The sequence below is a fragment of the Dama dama genome, chromosome 12 (genome assembly GCF_033118175.1).
Source record: "Dama dama isolate Ldn47 chromosome 12, ASM3311817v1, whole genome shotgun sequence".
NCBI lineage: Eukaryota > Metazoa > Chordata > Mammalia > Artiodactyla > Cervidae > Dama > Dama dama.
This window is the reverse complement of record NC_083692.1, coordinates 92,762,448-92,786,581: the sequence shown is the minus strand read 5'-3', so window position 1 is coordinate 92,786,581 and position 24,134 is coordinate 92,762,448. Positions and strand designations below refer to the sequence as shown.

The window sequence follows — 24,134 nt, the reverse complement described above, 5'->3', positions numbered from 1 at the left end:
CTCATTCATTCCTCTCCCCTCCCTTTCCCCTTTGGTAACCATAAATTGGTTTTCTTTGTCTGTGAATCTCTTTCTGTTTTGTAAGTAAGTTCATTTGTATCATATTGTTAGATTCTATATATAAATGATAGCATGATATTTGTCTTTCTCTGATTTACTTCCTTTAGTACAATAATCTCCATGTCCATCCATGTTGCTGTAAATGGCATTATTTCATTCTTGTTTATGGCTGAGTAGTATTGCGTTGGGGCTTCCCTGGTAGCTCAGCTGGTAAGAATATACCTGCAATGCAGGAGCACTGGGAATATCCAGGGAAGATCCCCTGGAGAAAGGATAGGCTACCCACTCCAGTATTCTTTGGCTTCCCTTGTGGCTCAGACAGTAACGAATCCACCTGCGATGTGGGGAACCTGGGTTCGATCCCTGGGTTGGGAAGATCCCTGGGAGGAGGGCATGGCAACCCCGCTCTAGTGTTCCTGCCTGGGGAATCCGCATGGACAGAGGACAGAGGAGGCGGGCTACAGTCCATGGGGTCACAAAGAGTCAGACATGACTCGGCAACTAAGCCCAGCACACAGACAGTGTTCCATCACACACACACACACACACCCCACATCTTTATCTGTTCCTCTGTTGGTGAACATTTAGGTTGCTTCCATGTTTTAACTATTGTAAGCAACCAGTGCTGCTATGTAAGTCATATGCTATGAGGCATGCATATCTTTCCTAATTATTCGTCTTTTCTGGATCTATGCCCAGGAGTGGAACTTCTGGATCATATGGCAACTCTCTTTCACTTTTTTTAGGAGTATCCACACTCTTTTCCACAGTGGCTGCACATAGGGTCTACTTTTAAGTCTTAGCCAAGCCAGGTGGTTCCACTTCTCTGAGCTTTCTTTGTGTTGGGCTGTGAAGGTTGGGAGTCTCGATGTGGACAGGACAGATATGACTGTGCTGACGAGGATGTGGGGCAGAGGGGCCAGTGTTGTCTGGACTCAGGGACACGGTACGGGGAGGAGAACGGTCTTGGCGAGTAGGCCTTGGAAGAGCAGAACTGAGGCTGTGGGAACGCGTGTGGCTGACCGCCCCTCCCTCTGCTCTCAGGGAGGACGGGGCTGGGCTGGGGCTGCCTCTGCCAGCTCTCTTCTGTCCCACCTGCCGCGGAAGTTCGTGTGAGCTAGTTTTTGTCTTGGGGTAGGAGGTGGGAGGGGGCACGTATCAAGGGAAGGATACGGTCCACTGCACACTCCACCCTGAGCCGGCATCCCCGGGGCAAGGCCCCCGAGCCCTGCGGCGGCCCCCAGCCAGCCAGCCAGCCACAGTCGTTCCGGGTGTTCCCGCGTCTCGCGCAGACTCTGCCGGATGAGCACCGAGTGGCACTGTTGTCAGGAGGGGTCTTCCATCAGCCATGGGGAGGAAAACACTTAACAATTATTTCTGTGGGGACTTTGAAATCCAAGCATCCTGCCTACCTAAGCGAGCCACCGTGGAAGGTCCACCTTGGTTCTGTCACACACATCAGGCCTGAAAGAGAAGCAGGAGTTGTTGCGTTACAGAGACACTAAGGCGTCTGTGCTGGCTTCAGCGTGGCTCCAAGCAAAAAGCTAGAGAGGTCAGAATCCATTGAAAGTCTGAAAATCTCACACAGTTAAAAATGTTGCTCTCTTCCTAAGCTACTGATGAACGGTTGCCTAAATCTCCTGATCCCCTCAAGCCACACACACACCTGTATGCCCATGAGGCTCCTCCGCAGGGGAGAGAAAAGAGAGGCTGAGACACAGGGGGTCATGGGCGGTCTTCCGCCGGATGGTGAGTAAATGAAGCTGTGTGTTCAGTCATTTCCGACTCTGTGCGACCCCGTGGACTGCAGTCCACAGTCTCCTCTGTCCCTGGGGTTCTCCAGGCAAGAATATTGGAGTGGGTTGCCATTTCCTTCTCCAGGGGATCTTCCCTATCCAGGGATCAAACCTGCATCTCTTATGTCTCCTGCATTGGTGGGCAGATTCTTTAACCCTAGCAATACCTGGGAGGCCCCAAAATGAAGCTGGACTGTCGTTTATGCTGTGTCATTCATGGCTGGAGGCAAAAGTCTGCACATGGGCTTAGGAAGGAGCCTGGAGTCTCACAGGCAGGTTGGCTCATGACCCGGTTATGGTTAGAAAAAACCGACACAAGTGAGCGTTGCTCAAGCCCCTGCTCTGTGCCAAGCGCTGTGTGAAGCTGTGGGCTGTACATGGCCTCTGTCTTCACAGAACGCAGAGTCTGCTGAGGAAGACAGGTTTTAAGCAAAGAAACGTGCTAACAGGGGAACTTCCCTGGTGGTCCAGTGGTTGAGATCTTGCCTTCCAATGCAGGGGGTGTGGGTTCAGTCCCTGGTCAGGGGACTTAAGATCCCATTTGCCTTAGGCTATGGCCAAAAATTAAAAAAAAACAAAACAAAAAAACACACTAACAGTTATATGATCTGCAGATTGAGATAAATGAATAGCTATCATGAGAGAGAATAGCAGTGGGGGTGTAACATAGACTGGGGAGCTGGGGTCAAGGAAGGTCTCTCTGAGGAAGTGACAGTTAAGATAAAACCTAGAACAGTGCTGCTCAAATTTCAGCGTACATCAGAATCACCTGGAGAGTTTGTTACAAAACAGGTTTCTGGGTCCCACCTCCACAGTCTCTGATTCAGTAGGTCTGAGGTGAGTCCCAAGAATTTGCGTTTCTAATAAGTCTCTGCAGATGGTGACTGCAGCCATGAAATTAAAAGATGCTTGCTCCTTCGAAAAAAAAAAACTATGACAAACCTAGACAGCATATTAAAAAGTAGAGACATCACTTTGCCAACAAAGGTCTATATAGTTAGAGCTATGGTTTTTCCAGTAGTCATGTGCGGATGTGAGAGTTGGACCATAAAGAAGGCTGAGTGCCAAAGAACTGATGATTTTGAACTGTGGTGCTGGAGAAGACTCTTGAGAGTCCCTTGGACTGCAAGGGAATCAAACCAGTCCATCCTAAAGGAAATCAACCCTGAATATTCAATGGAAGGACTGATGCTGAAGCTGAAACTAATACTTTGGCCACCTGGTGCAAAGAGGCGATGCATTGGAAAAGACCCTGATGCTGGGAAACATCAAGGGCAAGAGGAGAAGGGGACGACAGAGGATGAAATGGTTGGATGGCATCACTGACTCAGTGGACATGAGTTTGAGCAAACTCCAGGAGACAGTGAAGGACAGGGAAGCCTGGCGTGCTGCAGTTCATGAGTTCTCAGAGTCGAGCACAACTTAGTGACTGATTAACAGCAACCACAACAAGTTCGTAGGTGGTGCTGAGACTGCTGGTTTGGAGACCAAGCTCTGAGAACCCCTGGCCTAGAGGATCTGTAGGAATTAGCCAGGAGAAGAGTGGAGGTGTGAAACAGTGAGCAGAGAAGGAAGAGCGTGTGCCACCACTCTGATGTGGGAAAGACCTGGGGGCTTCAGGTAATGGGAAGGTCAGTGTCCTCAAGGCAGTTGTTTGGGGTGATGCTGGAGATGAACCTGACCCTCATCCCCATCCTGAAGTTTACTCCAGCAGAGCCATCGCCAATGGGAGCACGTCTAAGAACAATGGTCCCATTGACCCTCGGTGATGCCCTGCTGCCGCATGGGGCTGGCAGAGTGGCGCTGGCCCTGAGATATCGTGAAACTAACATGCAAAGGGCTGAGCACAGATCAGATGCTCCGTTCATTCTAGTTTTCTTTGCTCCCTCCTTTCCCTGGCTTGAAACATGACCCTGTCTCAAGGGGGTTCTGTTTTAGCTAGAGGAACACGATGCTGAATTGCTGCTTTCCTGGAGCTGCGAGAAAAAGAGTTCATGTGGCAGGAATCCATGTTACCCCAACTGGGATCCGGGTCAGTAGCTGACTATAGACAAGGAATCTGGATACCACTTCCAAAGGGCAGGTGTATGTGTCTCTTTCCCTACACCTCATGCAATTAATAATTATCACAGGACTTGAAGCCAAGGAAAGCCTGGGTTGGATTTTTGAAGCCAAAGTTAGCCTTAGGCCAGTTCAGTTCTGAGTACATTCATTGAGTCCTCACTCTGTGCCAGGTGCTACGCTAGGTGTTGGGAAGACGGAGGCAGGTGATCACGGCGGGACAAGGACACATGAATAATGCAGAGCAGTGGGATAAAAGCCATAACAAAGGTCTGTACAGAGGGCAAGAAAAAACTCAGGAGAGAGAGCAGTTCTGCCTAGGGAAGATGGAAGTCACAGACAGACAGGGACATCGGGGACAAGTCTGGAAAGGAAGCATTGAGAGAATAAGCGGAACTGAAGGATAAATGAACAAATCTTTAAGAACTTTTTTGTTATTGTTTTAAGTTCTGATCTGTGTCATCATTATGAGCTTCTAAGATACATGACCACATGGTGTTGAGTTTGATTTAAAATATTGCATAAACCCATTATATATAGCAACACATATGGGAACAATCTGAAAATATTTCTCCTCAAATTTAGTGCCATTTTTTTTTATGAATTTGCTATTTCAGGCTGAAAATGTGAAATATGGTTTGGTCTTCTGAGAGTCAGAAGCAATTATATCACCATTCCAAGTGAAAATAATTTTTGGTGGTTAATTCATACTTTTATTTAGTCAGTCAACAAGCACCTAGTTAGAAATTTCCATTTTTGAAGCAGTGTAGGGGGGACAACAGATATATAAGACATTGTCCTGCCTTCAGGACTCTAGAAGTGGTAGGAGTGAGAAAACACCTAGACACAAATAATTTTAACACAAGTGAGTGGTAAGTGGTATGAATGAGCACAAACAAAATACTCCACATATCTGGAGAGAAAAAAGTTATTTTCTGACCAGGAAAAATTTATTTTCTTGACCATTTATGGAGAAGTCACATGCACTAGACCTTGTAGGGTGGGAAGGGATTAGACATACAGAATTAAGGCAGGGGTTGTCCTCCAGGCAGAGGCAGGTTTGTGAAGGCGGGGGAGGTCACTTGGCCTGTTTAGAGTGTGACCTGGGGAAAGAGATAGAATTGGTAGATACCAGCTTCACATCCAAAGTTTGAACTTGATTCCACCAGCTGTGACTTCCTGGAATTTGAAATGCCAAGCATTCGTCACTTGATTCCTTGTGCGCTTTTTAAGTTGGCATCTCAGGCCTGACCTTTGTCTTGGCATGTGTATGTACATGCTCAGTCCTGTCTGACTCTTTGTGGCCCTATGAACTGTAGCCCGCCAGACTCCTTTCTCCATGGAATTTTCCAGGCAAGAAATACTGAGGTGGGTTGCCATTTCCTACTCCAGGGGATCTTCCTGACCTAGGGATTGAACCTGCGTCCCCTGCATCGGCGGGCGAATTCTTTACCACTATGCCACCTTTGCCTAACCCATAGGAACTGTTTTAAAAAATCAGCCTGCATAGGCTGATGGTAGTAAAGATCATAGGGTGGCTGCAAATAGCTCTGAAGGCCCCGGACTGAGAGTAGACCTGTTTCTTTAGGAATCTGTGACTCCACCCCGAGAGGCTGAAAGAAATGGGCTTTGTATTGGAGTTCCTTCAGGAAACAGGAAGGCTTGTCCTCAACAGGTGTGGTTGGTGGGCAGACATGGGGACCCAATAAGGGATGACACAGTTTCCACGGGCTAGAAAGATCTGAGAAGCCGTCAGCACCAGGGGCCGATGGTAATGTGCCACCGGGAAGATGGGAACAGGCTTGGAGATGCAGCAGATGCTGGGACTCAGAGAGCTCTATGCTGCCATGGAGACACATGACTCCTGCCCTGCTCCATCCTCTGCTGGTGCCTCCGTGGCTGAACCCAGCTGACATCCCGTGATGTATTCCCTACAGGTCAGCCTCCCCCGACACAGGGTTGGGGAGGAGAGATGGAGAGCCCATCCAGAGGGGCAAACAAAGGCTATCCAACACAAGCCTTTTTAGCTTTTTAATATTTTTAGCTTTGATAATATGATGGCAGAACAACCCAAACTAGTATAGTCTTTATTTAACAAATATGTTCCAAACCCCCCTGTTGTTCTCAGGAATGTATAAAATTAAGAAACACAGAAGATAGATTGGATGGATAGGTGAATGGTGGTTGGCGAAGGAGGCTTTGGGTGGGACAGGTCCCTAAATAGTAACTCAGCCAGATTGTGAAGTTGGTGGACACAGGGTCGGGGCTGGGTTTCTTTATCGTTGAGTCCTCCATACCTAGCAGTGTGCCTGGAGCTTAGTAGACCCCAATAACCATTTATCTGAATAACACAATGGATGAAACATGAAGAATATCCAGCAACATAAATGTGAGTCTCCTTTCATTTCTCCTTAGGATAGGAGAACCCGAAGTTAGAGTCAGGACCTAACATTTTCAGACCCAGAAGAAGCAGGTGAGGACGGTGTTTGTTTTCCTGCTTCTGGTACTTTTTAGGTCAAAGCACCTCCCAGGGAACAAAGGCCATTTGATGGTGTTTGAAAGATAAAGGATAGTCTTTCAGTCTTCTCCGGCGCTTAAAAGGACAACATTATAACTCCTGCATCCCAACCTCAGTTCGTTCATTCGTTTATTCATTCAGTGAACATTGATGGAGTGCTCATTTTTTGTCTGGGAATGCAAAAATAAGATCCAGTCTTAGCACTCAAGGAACTTAGTCTGGAAGAAGCTGCAGAGGTGAAACAGAAAACAGTGTTGATGACAGCTACACAGAACGGGGGCCGCTGGGGAAGCCATGGGTGGCAGCCTACACGGGCTGGATGGAGCCAGCCTGAGCCCTGAGGGATTGTCCCACCTGTTTACTTTGTCGCTGGCATCTACCCATGCCTTCTCCCCCAACCACCCAATAAGGAACTAAGAAAGTAAGTTCCAGTAGGTAGGTAAGTAAGCCAAAGTCTCGAAACCGACATTACTGGCTAAGGTAACACTTGGTCTCAGATTCATTCACACCAAACTGCCATCCGCCAGTCAGTGAACTCAAGTGGAGGGTTCATTCCTTCTTCCTCCCCGAGGTCAGGAGGGCACAAAGCAGGTATCTGGATTGGAGAGAGGCGAGAACAGGTACAGGAAAGGAGGCTAGGAGCTGTCTAGACAAACCTTGACTGCAGGATTTTTTTGGAGGATCAGTATTCTGCCTTTAACTCTTTGCAAACAAATGGAACGTATGTGAGGGGGTTCGTTTGTTTATCCACGTTCATTTGTTTGGTTTTTTCTTTTTTCTTTTTTTAGCCTCTAGCCGCTGAACATAGGGTCCAAGGTCTTGGAAATGTTCTTATGGACCTGCCCGATGTGTGTTAATACAAATCTGCCTGATTTATGAAGGTGGTTGACTGGTTTTAAAACATGGGTGATTTTGTTACGAACGCACTTCATTCCCAGAAGTTTTCTTAATCAGTACATTCTTGCCTTTTACTTGAATATGATGACTAGTAATGGGAGGAAAAATTTAAGTTGGGGAGGAGAAGCAGAAGGGTAAACAAGAAATAGAGTGGTCAAAATCTAAGGGGCAGATGCTTCTTACTTCATCTATATTGCCCCCATTTTTAAAGCCTGCTATAGTTGTAAGAATTTGATTAAATTGCATTTTAATTCTTAGATAAATTTGGAAAATAGAAGTTTTTTTGTTTTTGTTTTTTTAATTTATTCCCACCTCCTCCACTTAATTTTTTAAAGGCAGATAAAACATCCAACCCCAGAAAGCTTTGTTGGGTTAACTGTGTTTGTGTGTGTGGAGCTGTATTTCACTTTCTAGAAGAACGCTAGTTCTGTTAGGGAGTAACTCGCTACTTGCAGTCTTTCGGGTTTTTGTCAGCCTTAGCCTGGAAGATGTTGGGCTTGCACCCACATCTGGCTGGAGGGGAGGTACCTTACTTTCTGGCCATCCACTCAAGTCTCCACATCTAGCCCTCTCTCCGTTCACTTCTTGAAAACCTTCAAGGCTAGATCCTCAGCTCTCCTGCTCAGAGCCTCCCCTCTCATCTTTATGTTGATGATGCCTGAATCCTTAGCTCCTGTCCAAGCATTTCCTGTCACTTGCAGACCTGTTTCCCCTTAGCTGGTAGACGTCTCTCCTGTGTGTTCCACAGGCACCTCTGACCCCTGACTCAGACGCGCTCACCAGAGTTCCTGCTTTTGCCCAACCACTGCCTGTCTTAGTGGTTCATACCAGCGTCCAAGAGCCACCCACTCAGAGCCCATTGGCTTCCAAGTCTTATTGCGCCCCCGGGCTTCTTTCTTATTCTCCCCCTCCTCTCCATTCCTGATGCCAGTGTTCTACTTCAGACTCTCCTCTGCTCTTTGGGATTGTTCTTAATGGTTTCTCTGGCTCCGTTAGCCTTCTGCAACCTGTGCTTGCCTCCACCCCCAAATTTATCTTTATAATGTGCCAATCTGCACGTCTAGTCCTTGTGTAAAATTTTTCAGAAGTGCTCCATAAACTCTTCATATCAGTGGACAAGTTGGTTTATATAGTTTCCTCCTCTTTGCATGGGTTTTCCTCCTATCAGCCGGGGCCCGGCCGCTTTGCTGGCATCCTCTGTGGAACCTCAGTGAGTTGGCGGACGTGGCCTGTGGTTCTGCACCCTTTCTGGTGATTGGCCCCAGGGCTAACAGTAGCAGCTGCACCCAGATGACTCCCACACGTATGAGTCCAGCCCTGACCTTTCTCCTGAGCTCCAGACTCAGAGATCCGGTGGCTCGCTTCTCATCTTCACTTGGATGTCTTGTGGAGCCTGGAGCTGACAGGGTCAAACCGGAGCTCTTGACTTCCCACCCATTCTTTTCCTGCTCCTGCCTCACCCTTCCCCATCTGAGTAAATGGGTCCACTGTCCACCTGACTGCCCAGGCCCCAAACCTAGGGGTGTCGCTGTCTCTTCTCTCTCCTCGCTCCACTCCCCACGGGAACTCCGTCCCGAGTCCTGGGGCCTACAGCCCCAACCTGACTGTCTCTACTGTCTGCTGCTTTCTTCTCCATGATCGCCGCCTCTCACTCGGATTGCTCCAGCAGCCTCCTGCTGCCCTGTGAATGCCTAGAATAGATTCTCTACACAGTGGCCAGAAGGATCTTTTAAAAAAGCAAATTGTATCATGTTTCTTCTCTGCTTAACACCATCACCAGGCTTCTTGTCTCACTTGGCCATCCCCACAATGGCCTCCTGTCTCTTCCTGGAACTTACCAAACTTGTGAGGCCTTCAGGAGTCTATATTTGCTGTTCTCCTCCCTGGGATCCTCTTCCCTCAGATCTTTGCTTTCCCAGCTCCTTGAGATAATCTAAGTGTCAGTTCAAACATCCCTTCCCACAGAAGCCATCTCTGACCTCCCAGAGTCACCTTTATCCATCTCTTTCTATTGCAATAATTTGTTTTATTATCTTCAGCTCATGTTAAAATGGTCTCTTTCTTTTACTTTTTCATGGTAATTGTCTCTTCCTCCACTAGGACATAAGCAGTATGGATCCACCTTGTTTTCAATCTGTTTTATACATCCATTGTTGTTCAGTCGCTCAGTCGTGTCCGACTCTTTGCAACCCCATGGACTGCAGCATGCCAGCCTTCCCTGTCCTTCACTGTCTCCTGGAGTTTGTTCAGACTCATGTCCATTGAGTCAATGATGCCATCTAAGCATTTCATCCTCTGTTGCCCCCTTCTCCTCCTGCCCTCAATCTTTCCCAGCATCAGGGTCTTTTCCAATGAGTTGCTTCTTTGCATCAAGTGGCCAAAGTATTGGAGTTTCAGCTTCAGCATCAGTCCTTCCAATAAATGTCCAGGATTGATTTCCTTTAGGATTGACTTGTTTGATCTCCTTGCAGTCCAAGGAACTCTCAAGAGTCTTCTCTAGGCCCACAGTTTGAAAGCATCAGTGCTGGGTGTAAGAATCAGTGAAGATCGGAGGAGGGGCTTGGTCTCAAACACACTTAAAGGACTATGTGGCAGCCACTTGGCACAGGGCTCCTCTTCAGATTCAAGTGCAAAGTCATGCTTATGGCCTCCTGCTGATAAATGATGATGAGCGAGATTTTACTGATAAAGCTCAACTTTCTAGTCCATGTTTAATCTTTGCAGGTCTATAACTTTAGGCCATAGAGCTAATGCCTGTCCATGTGACAATACAGGTTTGCTCAAAACTTTCTATTCCTCTCTGTCCCTGACTTGAGCCCTTCTGACAACAGGGATCCAGGTTGAAGAAGGTCTGGTCTGCAGTTATGTAGGAGATGGGTTGTGTTTTCTTAGGGGAGCTTTGCTTGATTCAGGCTGAGATTTCCTTATGATTAGGGAAGACTGAAACTACTCACATATTTAGAGTAAGAGAGGCCACAGGTGATACCAAGTGACCTCTCAGAGTCTGTTCGTCTGTTGTCAGAAGGTCAGTCATGTTACTGTTTGTGTATTCCTTTTGTTCAGGATAGGGGTGGTGGTAATAGAATAATGGTATACCAACTGGCTAGAAGAATTACAATGGGAGTTTAATGCGCATATTGCGATAGAAGGTAAACCATGGACCTAGTTTCTCCAGAAGTTGTCAAATGCAGGCAGCACTTGAAAGTACTAGTCTTTCACACTTTAGCAATCATATAAATTCCAGCTTGTCAGCACCATCAACATCTTCAGTCTTCAAAGAATGGCCAGTGATATGTTCAGAGAAGCCGAAAAGGTGTGTCTCGTTTGTTTTAGCCTTATCGGTGGAATCAAAGTCTTGTTATTAATATGTAACTGCTGCTCTTCCACTCATGCATGGTCAGACTTCCATTTATTCCCTATAGGAAAACAGCTTTTTACTCTCCCAGTGTCTTTTTCTGCCTGTTGGGTTATAGAACTGAAACAGATCCCATCACAAGTCTGGGGCCACCAAAAACCAACAGCCAACAACCAACCGGAAGCTGTTGTGCTCTCTCCCATATTCGAAACAGCTGAACGCATCGAGCTATGGGCACAGCTGTGGAATGGGTGCCATTGGATTTGCTGCCCATTTCCTTTTACCCCATAAATGGGCATTCTTCCTAAGTAAGCATTGTGTTAAATTGCTCTTCAGAGTAGAAGGGAGTGTCAGAGCCACCGTCTTATGAAGGCTTTAAAGGCACAAAGAGTTGCCACAGGTAGAAATATTTACAGTTTTCAACTTTAGGATAGAGCCATGCTGGACCAATTAGAGAAAAGGAAAAAAAAAAAAAAAAAAAAAAAACGACTTAGAGGAAATGACAAGCTGTGTAAAATCTGGGTGGAGGAGACATTATGGGCATGAGCAGTGGGTAGGCTGGACTCTGACCCCTCTGAGTTAAATCATCCCATGTTGCCTCTTGCTGCTCACCTAGCTTAGGAGAGGCAGGCAGTGTATCACTCCTGGCCGCAGGGTGCCGAGGGAGGGACGGGTCATGACCCCACAGGTGGCTGGTTGGTCCAGAGAGGGAGGGAAGCCTCATGGCTATGGTTTGAGTTGGGAGAGGCGTTAGTGGCATTAACCACCGGGACTCAGATTCGGTGGGGAGATGGATGCTTCCTGGTTCAGAAACATTTTTGTTGTGAAATGTGGGTGGAACTTTTCGTGGAGATGTCCCGTAGGCAACGGGAGTGTGAGAACAGCGCTTTCTTATGCTGTGATAGACTTCTCAGCGCTCCTCCGCTAGACTGGGAACTCTGTGCTTTAGATTCTCCTCCCTTCTTTCCCTTCTTCATTTCCTTCCCTTTGCTTTAGTTCCCTGTCCCTCTCCCCCCTCCCTCCCTCCCTCCCTTCTTTCTTTCCTTTTTCTCCCTCTCTCTTCCTCTATTTAAAAATCACACATCACTCCATAATACCCTTCTAGGTATATAACAGGGTTAAGTGTTAGCCTCAATTTTTCTGTATTATGGCTGAGATGGGATAGAAAACTTTTAACACTAGGTGTCTAAAGACACTGAAAAGCTCACAAATACGTGCGGACCCTCAATGCTGGCTGATGGTTTAGAGACACCTTCCGTTTTTACGCAGTATCTTGGGGACAGCAGACAACCTGCTGGTTGGCACAGGCCCGTACTGTGTGCTACTGGCTTGCTTGTACTTCTGGAGCAGCTCTTCCGGAAACTCCCCCACACTTTCAGGAGTGAAGGATGTGGCTTTGGTTTTTTTTTTTTTTTTTAATAACGAGAAAAGAGATTCAGAGGATTTGGTGCCTTTACCTTTCCTTATCTCTGTTAGTGTTTTTCTTGTTTTCCTCTTACTTTACTTTCTGAAGATATTTATTTGTTCTTTTTGCTTGGGTTGACTTACCCTGAATTCTTCAGATGTCCTTTTACCTGCTGGGTTATTTTTGCCTCAGACTTTCTCCAAGTTGTGTTGCTTTACCCCTCTTCAAGTCCCAACCTGAACCTGCCCTTTCACCTTCAGATGCCTTAGCTGTTCTGCTTTTCCCTGTCTATGTGCTCAGTCACTGTTATGTCCATCTCCTTTGAGACCCCACAGACTATAGCCTGCCAAGCTCCTCTCTCCATGGGATTTTCCAGGCAAGGTCTGCAGTGGGTTGCCATTTCCTCCTCCAGGGCATCTTCCCAATCCGGAGATCAAACCCACAGCTCCTGCCTGCGTCTCCTGCATTGCCAGGCAGATTCTTTACCACTTGAGCCACCCGGGAAACCCTTCCTTGTCTATTCAGGCTATGACAGTGAAATGATGATAGATTATGCTGCTGATTTCAGTGACCTTAACTTTCTACCTAATCTTCTTTGCCTCACATTTCCATCTGTGGACGGAGGGAGTGTATTAGTTTTGCTCTTGTACATAACACACCACCACAAATTGAGTGGCTTAAACACACACATATATTATCGCGCAGTTTCTGTGGGTCAGAAGGTAAGCATGGGTTTACAGGTCCTCTGTGTTAGCTGAGGATACAGTCTCATTTCAAGGCTTAATGAAGGGAAGGTTCACTTTTGGGCTTTCCTGGTTGTTGGCAGGACCTAGTTCTTTGCAGCTTGTTGGACTAAGGGCCTCATTTCTTACTGGCTCTAGGCCAGAGGGCCCCTTGGTTCTTTGCCACATGGGCCTCCCCAACATGGCTATTGCTTTATCAAAACCAGCAGAAGAGGGCATCTCTTGTCAAGACAGTACCATAGTCATTGAAAAGACATCCCATCACCTTGGCCATACTTAATGGATATGAAGCAAGTCACAAGCTCCCTGACATTCAAGGGGTGGGGAGTCCTCAAAGGCATGTACATTAGGAAGTGGGGATAACTGGAGATAATTTTAGAGTCAGTCCATACAGAGAGGAGTGCTCTTGAGGGAAAGGGTTTTGAGCTCTTTAAAAAAAGACATGAAAGGCTATATTCATACTGCTCTCATGGCTCATGGTTGGCCTTTATGATCATGGCTAATGCCCAAGTAATAATACTTCTTTTTGTCTCTCTCCATGTCCTGTGAAATAGGTTTTACTTCTAAAGATGACTTGTTTTCCTTTTCTGCCATTCGAAATTTCATCAGCCTCTCTGGATGAGAAAGTCAGCAGGAAAAGAGCACTGTTGTTGATCTTGGTTTTAACTGGACTGACTCAGCCCTGTGGGCAGCTGAGAAAGGAGAGGCTTTTGTAAATGCTCCCTAGGTCTTTGTTAGACATCCCTCCACCAGAGGAGCCAGGTATGGGGCAGATGTGATAATAACCAGGAGCTGGAGGCCAGGCTTATTTACAGCTGAAGCATTTAACTGGGCTCGATTCATTACTTCTTCAAAGTCTCTGAAAGCTTCACCATATCTGCGCAGGCCTTTGATTCCAGCTCCCTAAACAGACGGGGAGGAGGCAGGAAGAGGAGCAGAACCTTTGTCTTGATCCACGTTTGACTCGCGTTGGTAAGTTGTCCCCACAGTTACGGCTGAAGGACAACACCCCGTTACCGCCCCCCCCCCCAACAGACACATAGTGGGGTGTCCTTTACAAATTCATTTGAATACAGAAGTCTTCCTTTCACTTTGAGGAAGAACCATCTATGATCTGTCATGACTGCTGTCTGTGACAGAATCTCTTTAAAATGATAGTGTACACGGATTTGAGTGAGGAAGGAGGCAAATCTGATCCTTCAGTGTTTTCTTGGGGAGTAGAAGCACATGGAGATGAAAATGGGAAGGGTGGGCGTGGTGAGAAAGAAGCTCCCTGTCCAGATTCCCAGTCCTGAGAAGCGCCAGGTTGGGCAGCGCTGGTCCTTAGCCCTACCTCCCCTCGAGTGGCCGGAATAGCTGGGGGGCGGGGGGGGGGGGCGGCGCGGGGCGGGGGGCGCCGAGCAGGCTCCATGTCGGGCTTCACACCCGGGAGGGGCGCTAGGACCCAGGCACTCGCCGGCTGCAGGCGCGCCTGGGGAGTGAAGGCAAAGAGGCTCAGGCTCGCGGCCAGAGTCCCTCGGAAGGACCGGCCCCTTGGCGCGGGGCGGGAGGCCCGAGTGTGGGGTGCAGCCGCCCTGTGCCCTCTGTGAGGGGCTGCGTTGCGGGCCACTGGCACCTCTCGAGCGCCCGGCAGCCGCCAGCCTCCAGCATGGACCCTCCGAACGCCGGCCAGGTGAGCCCCGAGCGCTGGATCTGCAAGTCCGGCCAGCCGCCCCCTCCCACCACCCCAAGCCCAGAGCTGACCCTGCACCCGTTTCGGATACCCTGCAGCTCCGGAGGGGCTTCTTCCCTCTCCGGCCTCTCCGTGTACCGGTGCCCAACTTCTTCCTTCCCAGGAGGGGCGCGCCTCGATAGTCTGCTGTAACCGTCCGGTTTATAATTCCAAATGAGCCCAATTACCCACCAGCAGTGCGTCTGCGTCCGTGTGGCGCTTTCCCTGGGCAAGAGCCGACCTGTAGCGCCGTCAGGCCAGTGGCGCTGACTCCTGTTGCGCCCCGAGTTTCCCACGCCGTCTCTGGGCGATCGCGGTGTCCCTGCCTTCCTCTGAGTGCTTCCAGCGGCTGCCTAGCTGCCATCCCTCCCGGAAAGCTAACCCCTGCCGCCCCAGCCCTCGGCTTGGGTGGAGGGCGCCCTCCAGGATCCGGGGACCCACTCCCACCCGCGCGCGCGCACGCGCGCGCCCAGCTCCCGGGTCCGTGCTCGCTGGGCACCTGGACCGGCCGTGAGGTTTATACCACCAGCCTGCGGTGGGGGAGATGGAATGTAGTTTCAGAGAAGGGGCTCACACTGTGGGCTGGAGGAAAGTGCGGGTGAGAAGGGTCCGGTGCAGGAGAGGCGTTGGACCAAGGCAGAAGCTGCCTCCCGGAACTTCGGGTGGGGAGGGGGCGGTCCTGGTGGGCGTGGGAGTGTCACCTGAAAGTGCACGTAGTTCCCGGGATCAAGTGGACACGGTCCCTAGAATGTTGTGGGAGGCGAGGCTTGCATTAGCCTTTATAACAGCTTAGCTAGAGGTGTTCAGCGTTCAGCCGGCGCCTCTGTACCCTCAAGGCTGGCGTGCCCAACCATTCTGCTTCCGGCTCAATCTGACAACAGTTTACTGTCTCCAGATTGGCAAAACCAGAAAAACATCGCTGAGGAGTTGCTCTGGGCGAGTTTCGAGTTTCTAGGGCTGCAAGACCACCGGTGGCTATCCGGCCCCCGCCCCCAACCTTGGCGGCCCGCTGGGTCGGGACACTGGGGGGCGTGCCTGCTCCGATAATAACTGAAGCGCGTGTGCCAGAACCTGAAGTGAAACACGTAGTGCAAACCTAGGAGAGACACTTCCTCTAAACTCAAGTGTTGTGTCAACCAAAACATTTACACAGGGCCCGAGGGGGTAGGTGAGGGGCAGAGGGCCCGCCCTTTAGGATTGTATAATCTGCTGGTCAGCATCACAAGTTCTACTTGACTGCCCCTCTGACCTTGAATGAGCTATTTTAACTTGGCTCAGTTTTCCAAGAAGCAAAACAGAAGAACAGTAATTCTCCAGCAGGGGAAAGAGCATCGCTATTGGGAAGCCTGCTCCCTGAGTTCCAGCCCCACCTGTACCAGCTGTGAAGCCTGGGGCAAGACACATAACCTGTCTGCATCTCAGCTACCACAAAAGGCTCAAAAAGATCCTTTAATTCTGGGAGTTTCTCTAACACTAATTTGCCACGATTTGGTAGCTTTCCCATGCTCACTGGTTCTTTGGAGTCTAGATTGTACTTGGTTCCACAGAGCATACATGGACCAAAGAAATACTGGATCAGAATCAGAACTGTGGGTGAACTGTATTTTAATTCTATTCTGTTTATAGAGCTGCGCAAATCTTTCAGGTTTGAGATCTGTGGAAATAAGCCTGGCTGGTTTAGTTAATACTTAGAATGCCCTGGGAAGGACCTCAAATAGAAAGTCCTGTTTTAAGTCAGAGTATGGTTGCATAAGGAGAAGGCAGTGGCACCCCACTCCAGTACTCTTGCCTGGAAAATCCCATGGACGGAGGAGTCTGGTGGGCTGCAGTCCATGGGGTCGCGAAGAGTTGGATACGACTGAGCGACTTCCCTTTCCCTTTTCACTTCCGTGCATTGGAGAAGGAAATGGCAACCCACTCCAGTGTTCTTGCCTGGAGAATCCCAGGGATGGGGGAACCTGGTGGGCTGCCGTCTGTGGGGTCGCACAGAGTCAGACAAGACTGCCGTGACTTAGCAGCAGCAGCAGCATGGTTGCATAAAAGGTTCTTTCTGTGCATTTGAAAGACCTTGGCCATAACCACCCCATTAACCTAAGTGAGTAGAGAACACCCAAACTGATCCTTCAGTAAAAGAGGGATGGGTCTACTGCGTATTTCATGGAGGCACCTTGGGTTATACCTGATAAACTTTTTATTTACCTAGGAGTGACCCTGTTAATATTAACTTCTCAGAAAAGCAGTTTATTACTTCAGTAATGAAATAGTGAAATTGTCTTTAGAGGATTCATTAAATATCAGAATGCCTAATATTGCTAGAATTTATTGAGGTAAGCAGTGCCTTAAAAAGCACTGCCTTTTTATTTAATTTCAGTAAGGAAAATAAGCAGCATGATTTATTATGTTTTCTTACAAGATAATTTTTTAAAGGAGATTAAAAAAAAGTAAATACAACACCAATTAAGGAAACCTTGTTTCTTCAGGTTCCAGAGATGAATAACATCATCCTTACCATAATGGTGCCTATCTATTAAGCACTTACTATCCACCAAGCATTGTTCTAAGCACATTATGTACGTAGTCTCATGGAATCCTATCAACAACTTCTGAAGGAAGTGCTATAATTTCTTTCAACCTACTGGTGGGGGAACTGAAGCTTCTTGCCTGAGATCACCCAGCTGGTAGGCAGTAGAGCTGGACCAGATCCTTGGGTTCATTTGCAATAATCCAAGGGATGTGTAAGATGGGAGAGGTGGAGAGGGAAAAAAGTACCTACTGAGTGTTGACCACTTTATACCCCTCAGAGCACAGATATTAATAAACATTTTATGAGTTGTGTTTTTCTTTTTCTAGGTATCTTTTCTTGCTTTTAATATGATTTGGGCATCTTTTAATATGAGCAGAGGCTGACCTCTTTCTTTTTAACTATAGTACATAGATTTGCATATAGATGGATGAATCATTGTTCATTCATCCAATTCCCTGTGAGTCGGCACTTGGATTATTTCTAAATTTTCACATCACGTATGGGGCTAGCATTGTGGGTCTTCACATTTATATATTTCTGCACACCTGTTCAGATATTTCTGGTAGATTAATTCCTAGGAGTGAAATTGTTATATGAAAGAGCATGGTTATTATTTAGTATGCATTTTTTAATAGATACTGCCTACTTGTGTTCACAAAAAGAAATGTAATTTCTGGTTTGGCATCCAGTTCTTGCTTTAACACATTTTCCGGTTTTTAATGAATCAGTGTATCTGAGTGGGTCTTAGGTGTATCATTTGTAAAGTAGGGTTAGTAGGACTTGTTGGTTTCAAGGTCTTTTCTGCAAATGTATACAGTTAGAGGATGAACAAATAAAATTGTCCATATTTGACTTTTTTTTTTTTAACTTCAAAACCCTGAATTTAGTATGGATTTACCTAACAGCACATGAACTCCTGAAATACCCATTTTTGGTACCCCAGGTTTCTGAGGATTTCAGTGTGAGATGCGGCTTTGCCTTATCTTACATACAAATCTGTGTCCTACTCTCTTTTTGTAAAGGCATCAGTCCTGCTGGATTAAGACCTACCCTAATAACCTCATTTAATGTTAATCACCTTTTTAAATGACCTCTCTCCACATACTGTTATTTTCAGAGGTACTTGGGGCTAGGACTTTGGCCTGTGAATTTGGCAGGACACAGTTCATTCCATAACACACTCTCTGTCAGATGGCACATACTGAGGTGTCGTCACCTGTTTTTATTTGAGAAGGACAATATGTTTCTGAAGCTACATCACGGAATCCTCTCTCTTTTCCCATCACATCCTCCCCCATTGCCTAAAAAAATGTGTTTGTTTTTTTTTTTTTAATTCCCTGGGTGTTCTTTAAAGGGGTCCAGTATTGCTACTTGTGTCAAGTAATCTTTTATTAATGGCATTGAATCTCATGTGAGACAAGGTGACTATAGGTAGGAGGTGGTAAGCGTGGTGATTAAGAGCTTGCATCCTGAAGCAGGCTGCCTGGATTTCTAATCCAAGCACCATCACTCACCAGCAGAGTTTTATCATCTGTAAAATGGGAAGAGTAATACTTAACCTTACAGGGTTACTGTGCCGATTAAATGAGATAATGTATGTAAAGTACTTGGCCTATACTGCTGCTGCTGCTAAGTCGCTTCAGTCGTATCTGACTCTGTGCGACCCCATAGACGGCAGCCCACCAGGCTCCCCTATCCCTGGGATTCTCCAGGCAAGAACACTGGAGTGGGTTGCCATTTCCTTCTCCAATGCATGAAAGTGAAAAGTGAAAGGAAAGTCGCTCAGTCGTGTCCGGCTCTTAGTGACCCTATGCAGCCCACCAGACTCCTCCATCCATGGGATTTTCCAGGCAAGAGTACTGGAGTGGGGTGCCATTGCCTTCTCCGTGGCCTATACTGGGGGGCTCAAAAATGGGACTCTGATTACTTTGCAACTTCAGAAGTTCACGGAGCCTTTCAGGCTCAGTGTGGTCTGCCCCAGCCTGTACCCAAGTGTACAGACAACCCAGAGGCTCTGCTCCTGGAGTTCCCAGGGCTTCCGTGTGCGTGCTATGGTCTCATAGTCATTCAATGACCATTGTAAAAGTCCAACAGCTCACACACATTGAAGTCACAGGCTCACGATTCTATCTGATAGCTGAAAAGCAACACCAGAGACCATTCCCTCAAATTGCCCATTAAGATGATATCCCCATTTCAGTTGAGACACCCAGCTTGGCAATTAAAGTGTTAAATGTGAAAGCAGCATTTCGGTTTTTCTGGGATGTACTCTTGCCCACTTTAATGCCCCTGGAACCAGGGTGTGTTTTACAGTCAATGGTACCTGAGTGTTAGAAACATTTTCCCATTGATCTGCCTGAGAAGATAACCTCAGACTTATGTTCTCACCGCGACTTTTCATTGGAAACATAAGGAGTTAAGATAGTTGTGGATTGCTCTATAGCTGGGGTGAATTATCTATCTCGATTATTGTGAAACTCTAGATTCCTGGGACCACCCTGGGACTAGGAGAGCTTAGAGTGGTCAGGTGGCCTTGGGCCTACTAGACTAGACCAATATGGAGGCCAATGGGAAACCAAGGCAGTGGCTTCTCTGGAGCTGAACCATACACGTCATCTCGAGCAACTGGGTGCATCCCCCGAAAGTAGAGGAAGGCCAAGGCCAGATCTGCGTTAGGAGTGGTTGCTGGCCTGCCTATGAGACCACAGATGCTGTATGTTCTGTATTGCCTGTCCTGTGTCCTACTGTGAAGCTAAGGAAGGGCACAGCTAGGAACTCAAGGGTGTTGTGAACTGATTACCCATCTGGATCTGTGACTGCTCCTGCTGGTAGGGCAGCACCTTATCAACTGCTGACCCAGGCAGTGGTTGTGATATACTTGTCATTGCCTGTGAATGCATTTACTAAGTATCACCTTCTGATATTTTCAACTTTTCAGTGGAGATAGGTGCATTCTTGATGATATATATCTTGAGTCTAATTATTGATTTAGGTGATTTCAAAAAGGTTACACTGTGATTTGGCATTAAAACAAATGATTGTTTACATGGTTATTCAGAGAGCCTAGGGAATAGAGCAGGGTGCATAAATTTGATATTGATAAAGCAAAATATTTTTCATTGGAGAAATGCTGCAATTTCAGTTTTCTTTGATTTTTTTGCAAAGTAGAAGCCAAATGCTTTTAACATGGGAGAGATACCCACAAGTACATTGAGCTAGATTTATGTTTTATTATTGATATATATATGCAAGAGGATTACCTATTATGTCAAGTAACTAAACCAAAGGCAGGAGAAATTGCCGAATCCCTCAGTATAGCTGAAAAAATTCAAGGCTGTGAGAGGCTACTGGAACCAATTCTTGTATCTTATAAGATTATTATTAAAAAAAAAAAAAGATTATTATTATGCCATTATGGGAGAAGGCAATGGCAACCCATTCCAGTACTCTTGCCTGGAGAATCCCATGGATGGAGGAGCCTGGTGGGCTGCAGTCCATGGGGTCATAAAGAGTCAGACACGACTGAGTGACTTCACTTTCACTTTTTACTTTCATGCATTGGAGAAAGAAATGGCAACCCACTCCAGTATTCCTGCCTGGAGAATCCCAGGGACGGCGGAGCCTGATGGGCTGCCATCTATGGGGTCGCACAGAGTCAGACATGACTAAAGCGACTTAGCAGCAGCAGCAGCAGCATGCCATTATGTCATAATTAAATAGGCAGCATTTCTTTTTCTTAATGGTACATAAAGTGATGGTGTTTTGTACAATCAGTGTTATCTTAGATTTGATTGTTGTTGTTCAGTCGCTCAGTTGTGTCCAACTCTTTGTGACCCCATGGACTGCAGCACGCCAGGCTTCCCTGTCCATCACCATCTCCCAGAGCTTGCTCAAACTCAAGTCCATTGAGTCAGTGATGCCATTGAACCATCTTGTCCTCTGTCATCCCCTTCTGGAATATGGTAAAAGTGGTAAAGAGAGGTCTGGAACCTAGATCTTCTGCCTCACAAGCTTTAATTTCCCCTGCATCCACATTCCTTGACCAAAGTGTTGTCTGTAGCCTCCAGATTGGTGACAGAGTCACTTGCATGACCCTGAGAGTGAGGAGCTTCGGCTGCAAAATTTAAGGAGGCCTTCAAATACAGGGCCAGCGTCTGAGAGTGAGTACCTTCTTAAAATGGCAACCAGTCATCTTACCCTAATCCCAGCCGTGGTTTTGATCTTTGAAAAAGATTTCAAAGTTTTCCCTAGATGATTAGGAAAAATAAACAGAAGTATAAGTGGGTGAAAAAACAATCATCTAAAGCACATGACCAGCCAGCGTCCTCCATTGCAAGTATGAGTGCTCCTGAGTGAAACCTGTGGACAGCATCACCAAGAGCAGTTGGCATGTTGCTAAGAAATTGACCTCAAAACGACACTAACTCTGTGTGAGTTCTTTACCCTTGTACGTGTGTTAGGAGGCCATGGCTGACTAAATAATAGGAAAACAAATGATTTTTATGTTTCTAGACTCTTTTACTAGTTCCATTTAGCATTTTTAAAGCGGAAATTCAAGTCCATCTTCCTTGCAATGAAATGGAACGTGAAGAGGTAAATTCAGCACCTCATCAAATCTCCTCTGTTTTCAAAAACTGCATAAAAGATCTCCTCAGTAACCCAGATAGAAGGTTGGGGAATTCTGGATCCTGCCCTCGCTGGTGGTGGGGTGATATGAGGAAGACTAATATGAATAATATCAGTGTAGACTTTACTATGAGCCTCTTTGGCAAACCACCTGTTGAATGGCATTTCTGCCTGAGGAGCATCCTTTAACAATACACATTTTTATGTCTCAAAGAGGAAAAACCCAGTTTTATCTCAGAATGACATTTCCTAAGAGACAGTGCCCGCTGAGGTATTTTCACCATCTGTCTTTTGTGGAGCAGGCTTCTCGGTTTAAGGAAGGGCATTTCAGGTCTTCTCATGTTGTAGGAATCCAGAAGTTCTTATCATGCGGTCACTCATGTTGTAGGAATCCAGAAGTTCTTAGCATGCGGTCACTCATGCTGTAGGAATCCATTCTGTTGGAAAGGCCATAGCACCCCCATGAAAGTGAAAGGTGCTCAGTCATGTCTGACTCTTTGTGACCCCATGGACTGACTGTACAGTCCATGGAGTTCTCCAGGCCAGAATACTGGAGTGAGTAGTCATTTCCTTCTCCAGGAGATCTTCCCAACCCAGGAGTGGAACCTGGGTTTCCCACATTACAGGTGGATTCTTTACCAGCTGAACCACCAGGGAAGCCCAGCAGATCTCTACAATAGCAGAAAAGATCCCATCACTGCAGGGATTGCACAAGAGAGAAAAACAAGCAGGAACGTGGGAGAGCAGAATGGAAGGAGAAGAGGGGAAGGCTGCCCGGGGGAAGAGAAAAAGCACTATGCCCCAACCCTTTTTGCATCACAGCACAAGGAAGACAATGGTGATGTTGTCTGGGATGCTGGAGGTGGTGGACAAGCCTCTGTCTGCTCCAGGCCCTGCACAGGTGGCCTGCGGGCTAAGAGAACCAGTATCTTGTCATACTGTGCCAGTTCAGGCGGTCCATTGCTGAGAAAACCCTGGTGGGAAGTGTAGCCAGCAGCAGGAGGGAGGCAGGGAGCCCAGGGCCACTGGCTTATCCTCCCCACCTGCATCAAACACTGAGCGGCCTCTTGTCTTGACGCACATGTAGCTGGCCTTCTTATTTCTGCCCGAAGCCCTACCTCATACGCCCGTCTGCGGAACTTCTCTCTTTTTCTGTCTGAGCAAGATCTGGAGGCCAGGGAGAGCTGTGGGCAGCAGAGGAGGATGTGGCCGAGAGTGGTTGTGTCTCCCCTCTGAGTTCTCTTCCATTAAAGGAGCAGGTTTCCAGTGCGCGTGCAACAAGTCATTACTGAGCATCACGCAGGTGCCAGACACTGTTTCTCTCCTCTTGGCGCTTACCTTCTGGTGTGGGGAGAGGGGAAAGAATGAGAGCGCGAGAGAGAAAGCAAGCAAGTCAGAGGGCGGTCAGCACGCCTGAGGGGGCGAGAGCACCGGGGAGAAGATAAACCCGGAGAGGACTCCCAGAGGTGGGGTAGGGACTGTTGCTTTATTCACTTGGGGTGTCAGAGAAGGCCTCCCTGGAAAGGTAACATTTGAGCCAAGTCCCAAAGGAAATGGGAAGCGAGCTGTGTGGATGGTTGGGAAATGCACTCCAAGCAGGGAGGAATAGTGGGCGCAGAAACCTAGAAGGAGTATTGCCGTGTCCAAAGTGCAGCATGGAGGCCAGTGCAGTGGGCAGAAGCCGAGGTCAGTCAGAGGGGTCACTGAGGGCCTTGTCCTCTGCTGTGAAGACTCTGAGCCAGGTGGGAGTGATGGAGCCTGATCTAAGCTGGGGCGATCATGCTGGCTGCTGCATTGAGAATAACGTTACTGAGGGGAGCCAGGGTGAAGCTGAAGGCCCACCCGGAAGCCTTTCCTCATAACCTGCCTTTGAGTACCTATAAGAGAGTTTTCAAGGGAAAAGTTTGTTATGGTAACAAACAATGTTTGTTACATGACCCATGTAACAAACCATGGGTCATGGTTTGTTAACTGAAAAATACTGCTCTACGTAAATGAACCTAGTCAGTGGACAGATGAGAACTGATGGAATCGTTGGTTGCAGAAATGGATCTGATAAACGGGGTGACAGAGAGAAAGAGAGAATGAGGCATGCCAGGAGCAGGAGAAAGCCAGTCTCAGCTAACACGTGACCTGACATGCACCTGGTGTGACGGAGGTGCTCCTGCGAGCTTCCTTTCACCAGGCCACAGCATTGTTGGTCTGGTTTCAATGACTGCTTTCACAGGTCTGAAAATCCCACCATCGCACTGGGTCTAATATATGCAGCAACTGTCTGATCTACTGACCAAGGCCTTCTACAGAATTAAAACAACTGCTGGTCTCTCAAAATGTATACCAGAAAAGCTTCCATCAGCTGAAGTAAAAATAGACTCAAGAGGAACATCATTAGTAAGGAATGGTGTGCTTATTTTTTAGTCATACCATAGGTTGAGTGG

At 47.4% G+C, this 24,134-nt stretch overlaps 1 protein-coding gene across 4 annotated transcripts in view; it reads left to right on the top strand.

Annotated features, from left to right (window-relative positions):
- Positions 1-24,134, top strand: part of PDE8B (phosphodiesterase 8B) — a 286,162-nt gene that overhangs the window by 21,110 nt on the left and 240,918 nt on the right. For 2 of the 4 annotated variants that reach the window (XM_061158123.1, XM_061158122.1), the window contains exon 1: positions 14,337-14,507. The exons of 1 other annotated variant lie outside the window; for it this stretch is intronic. In XM_061158123.1, the coding sequence (XP_061014106.1) occupies positions 14,484-14,507 (24 nt within the window). In that variant the 5' untranslated portion in view covers positions 14,337-14,483. Of the gene's footprint in view, positions 1-13,753; positions 13,808-14,336; positions 14,508-24,134 lie in introns of those variants that run through there. One more of the 4 variants, XM_061158124.1, reaches the window with a different exon arrangement.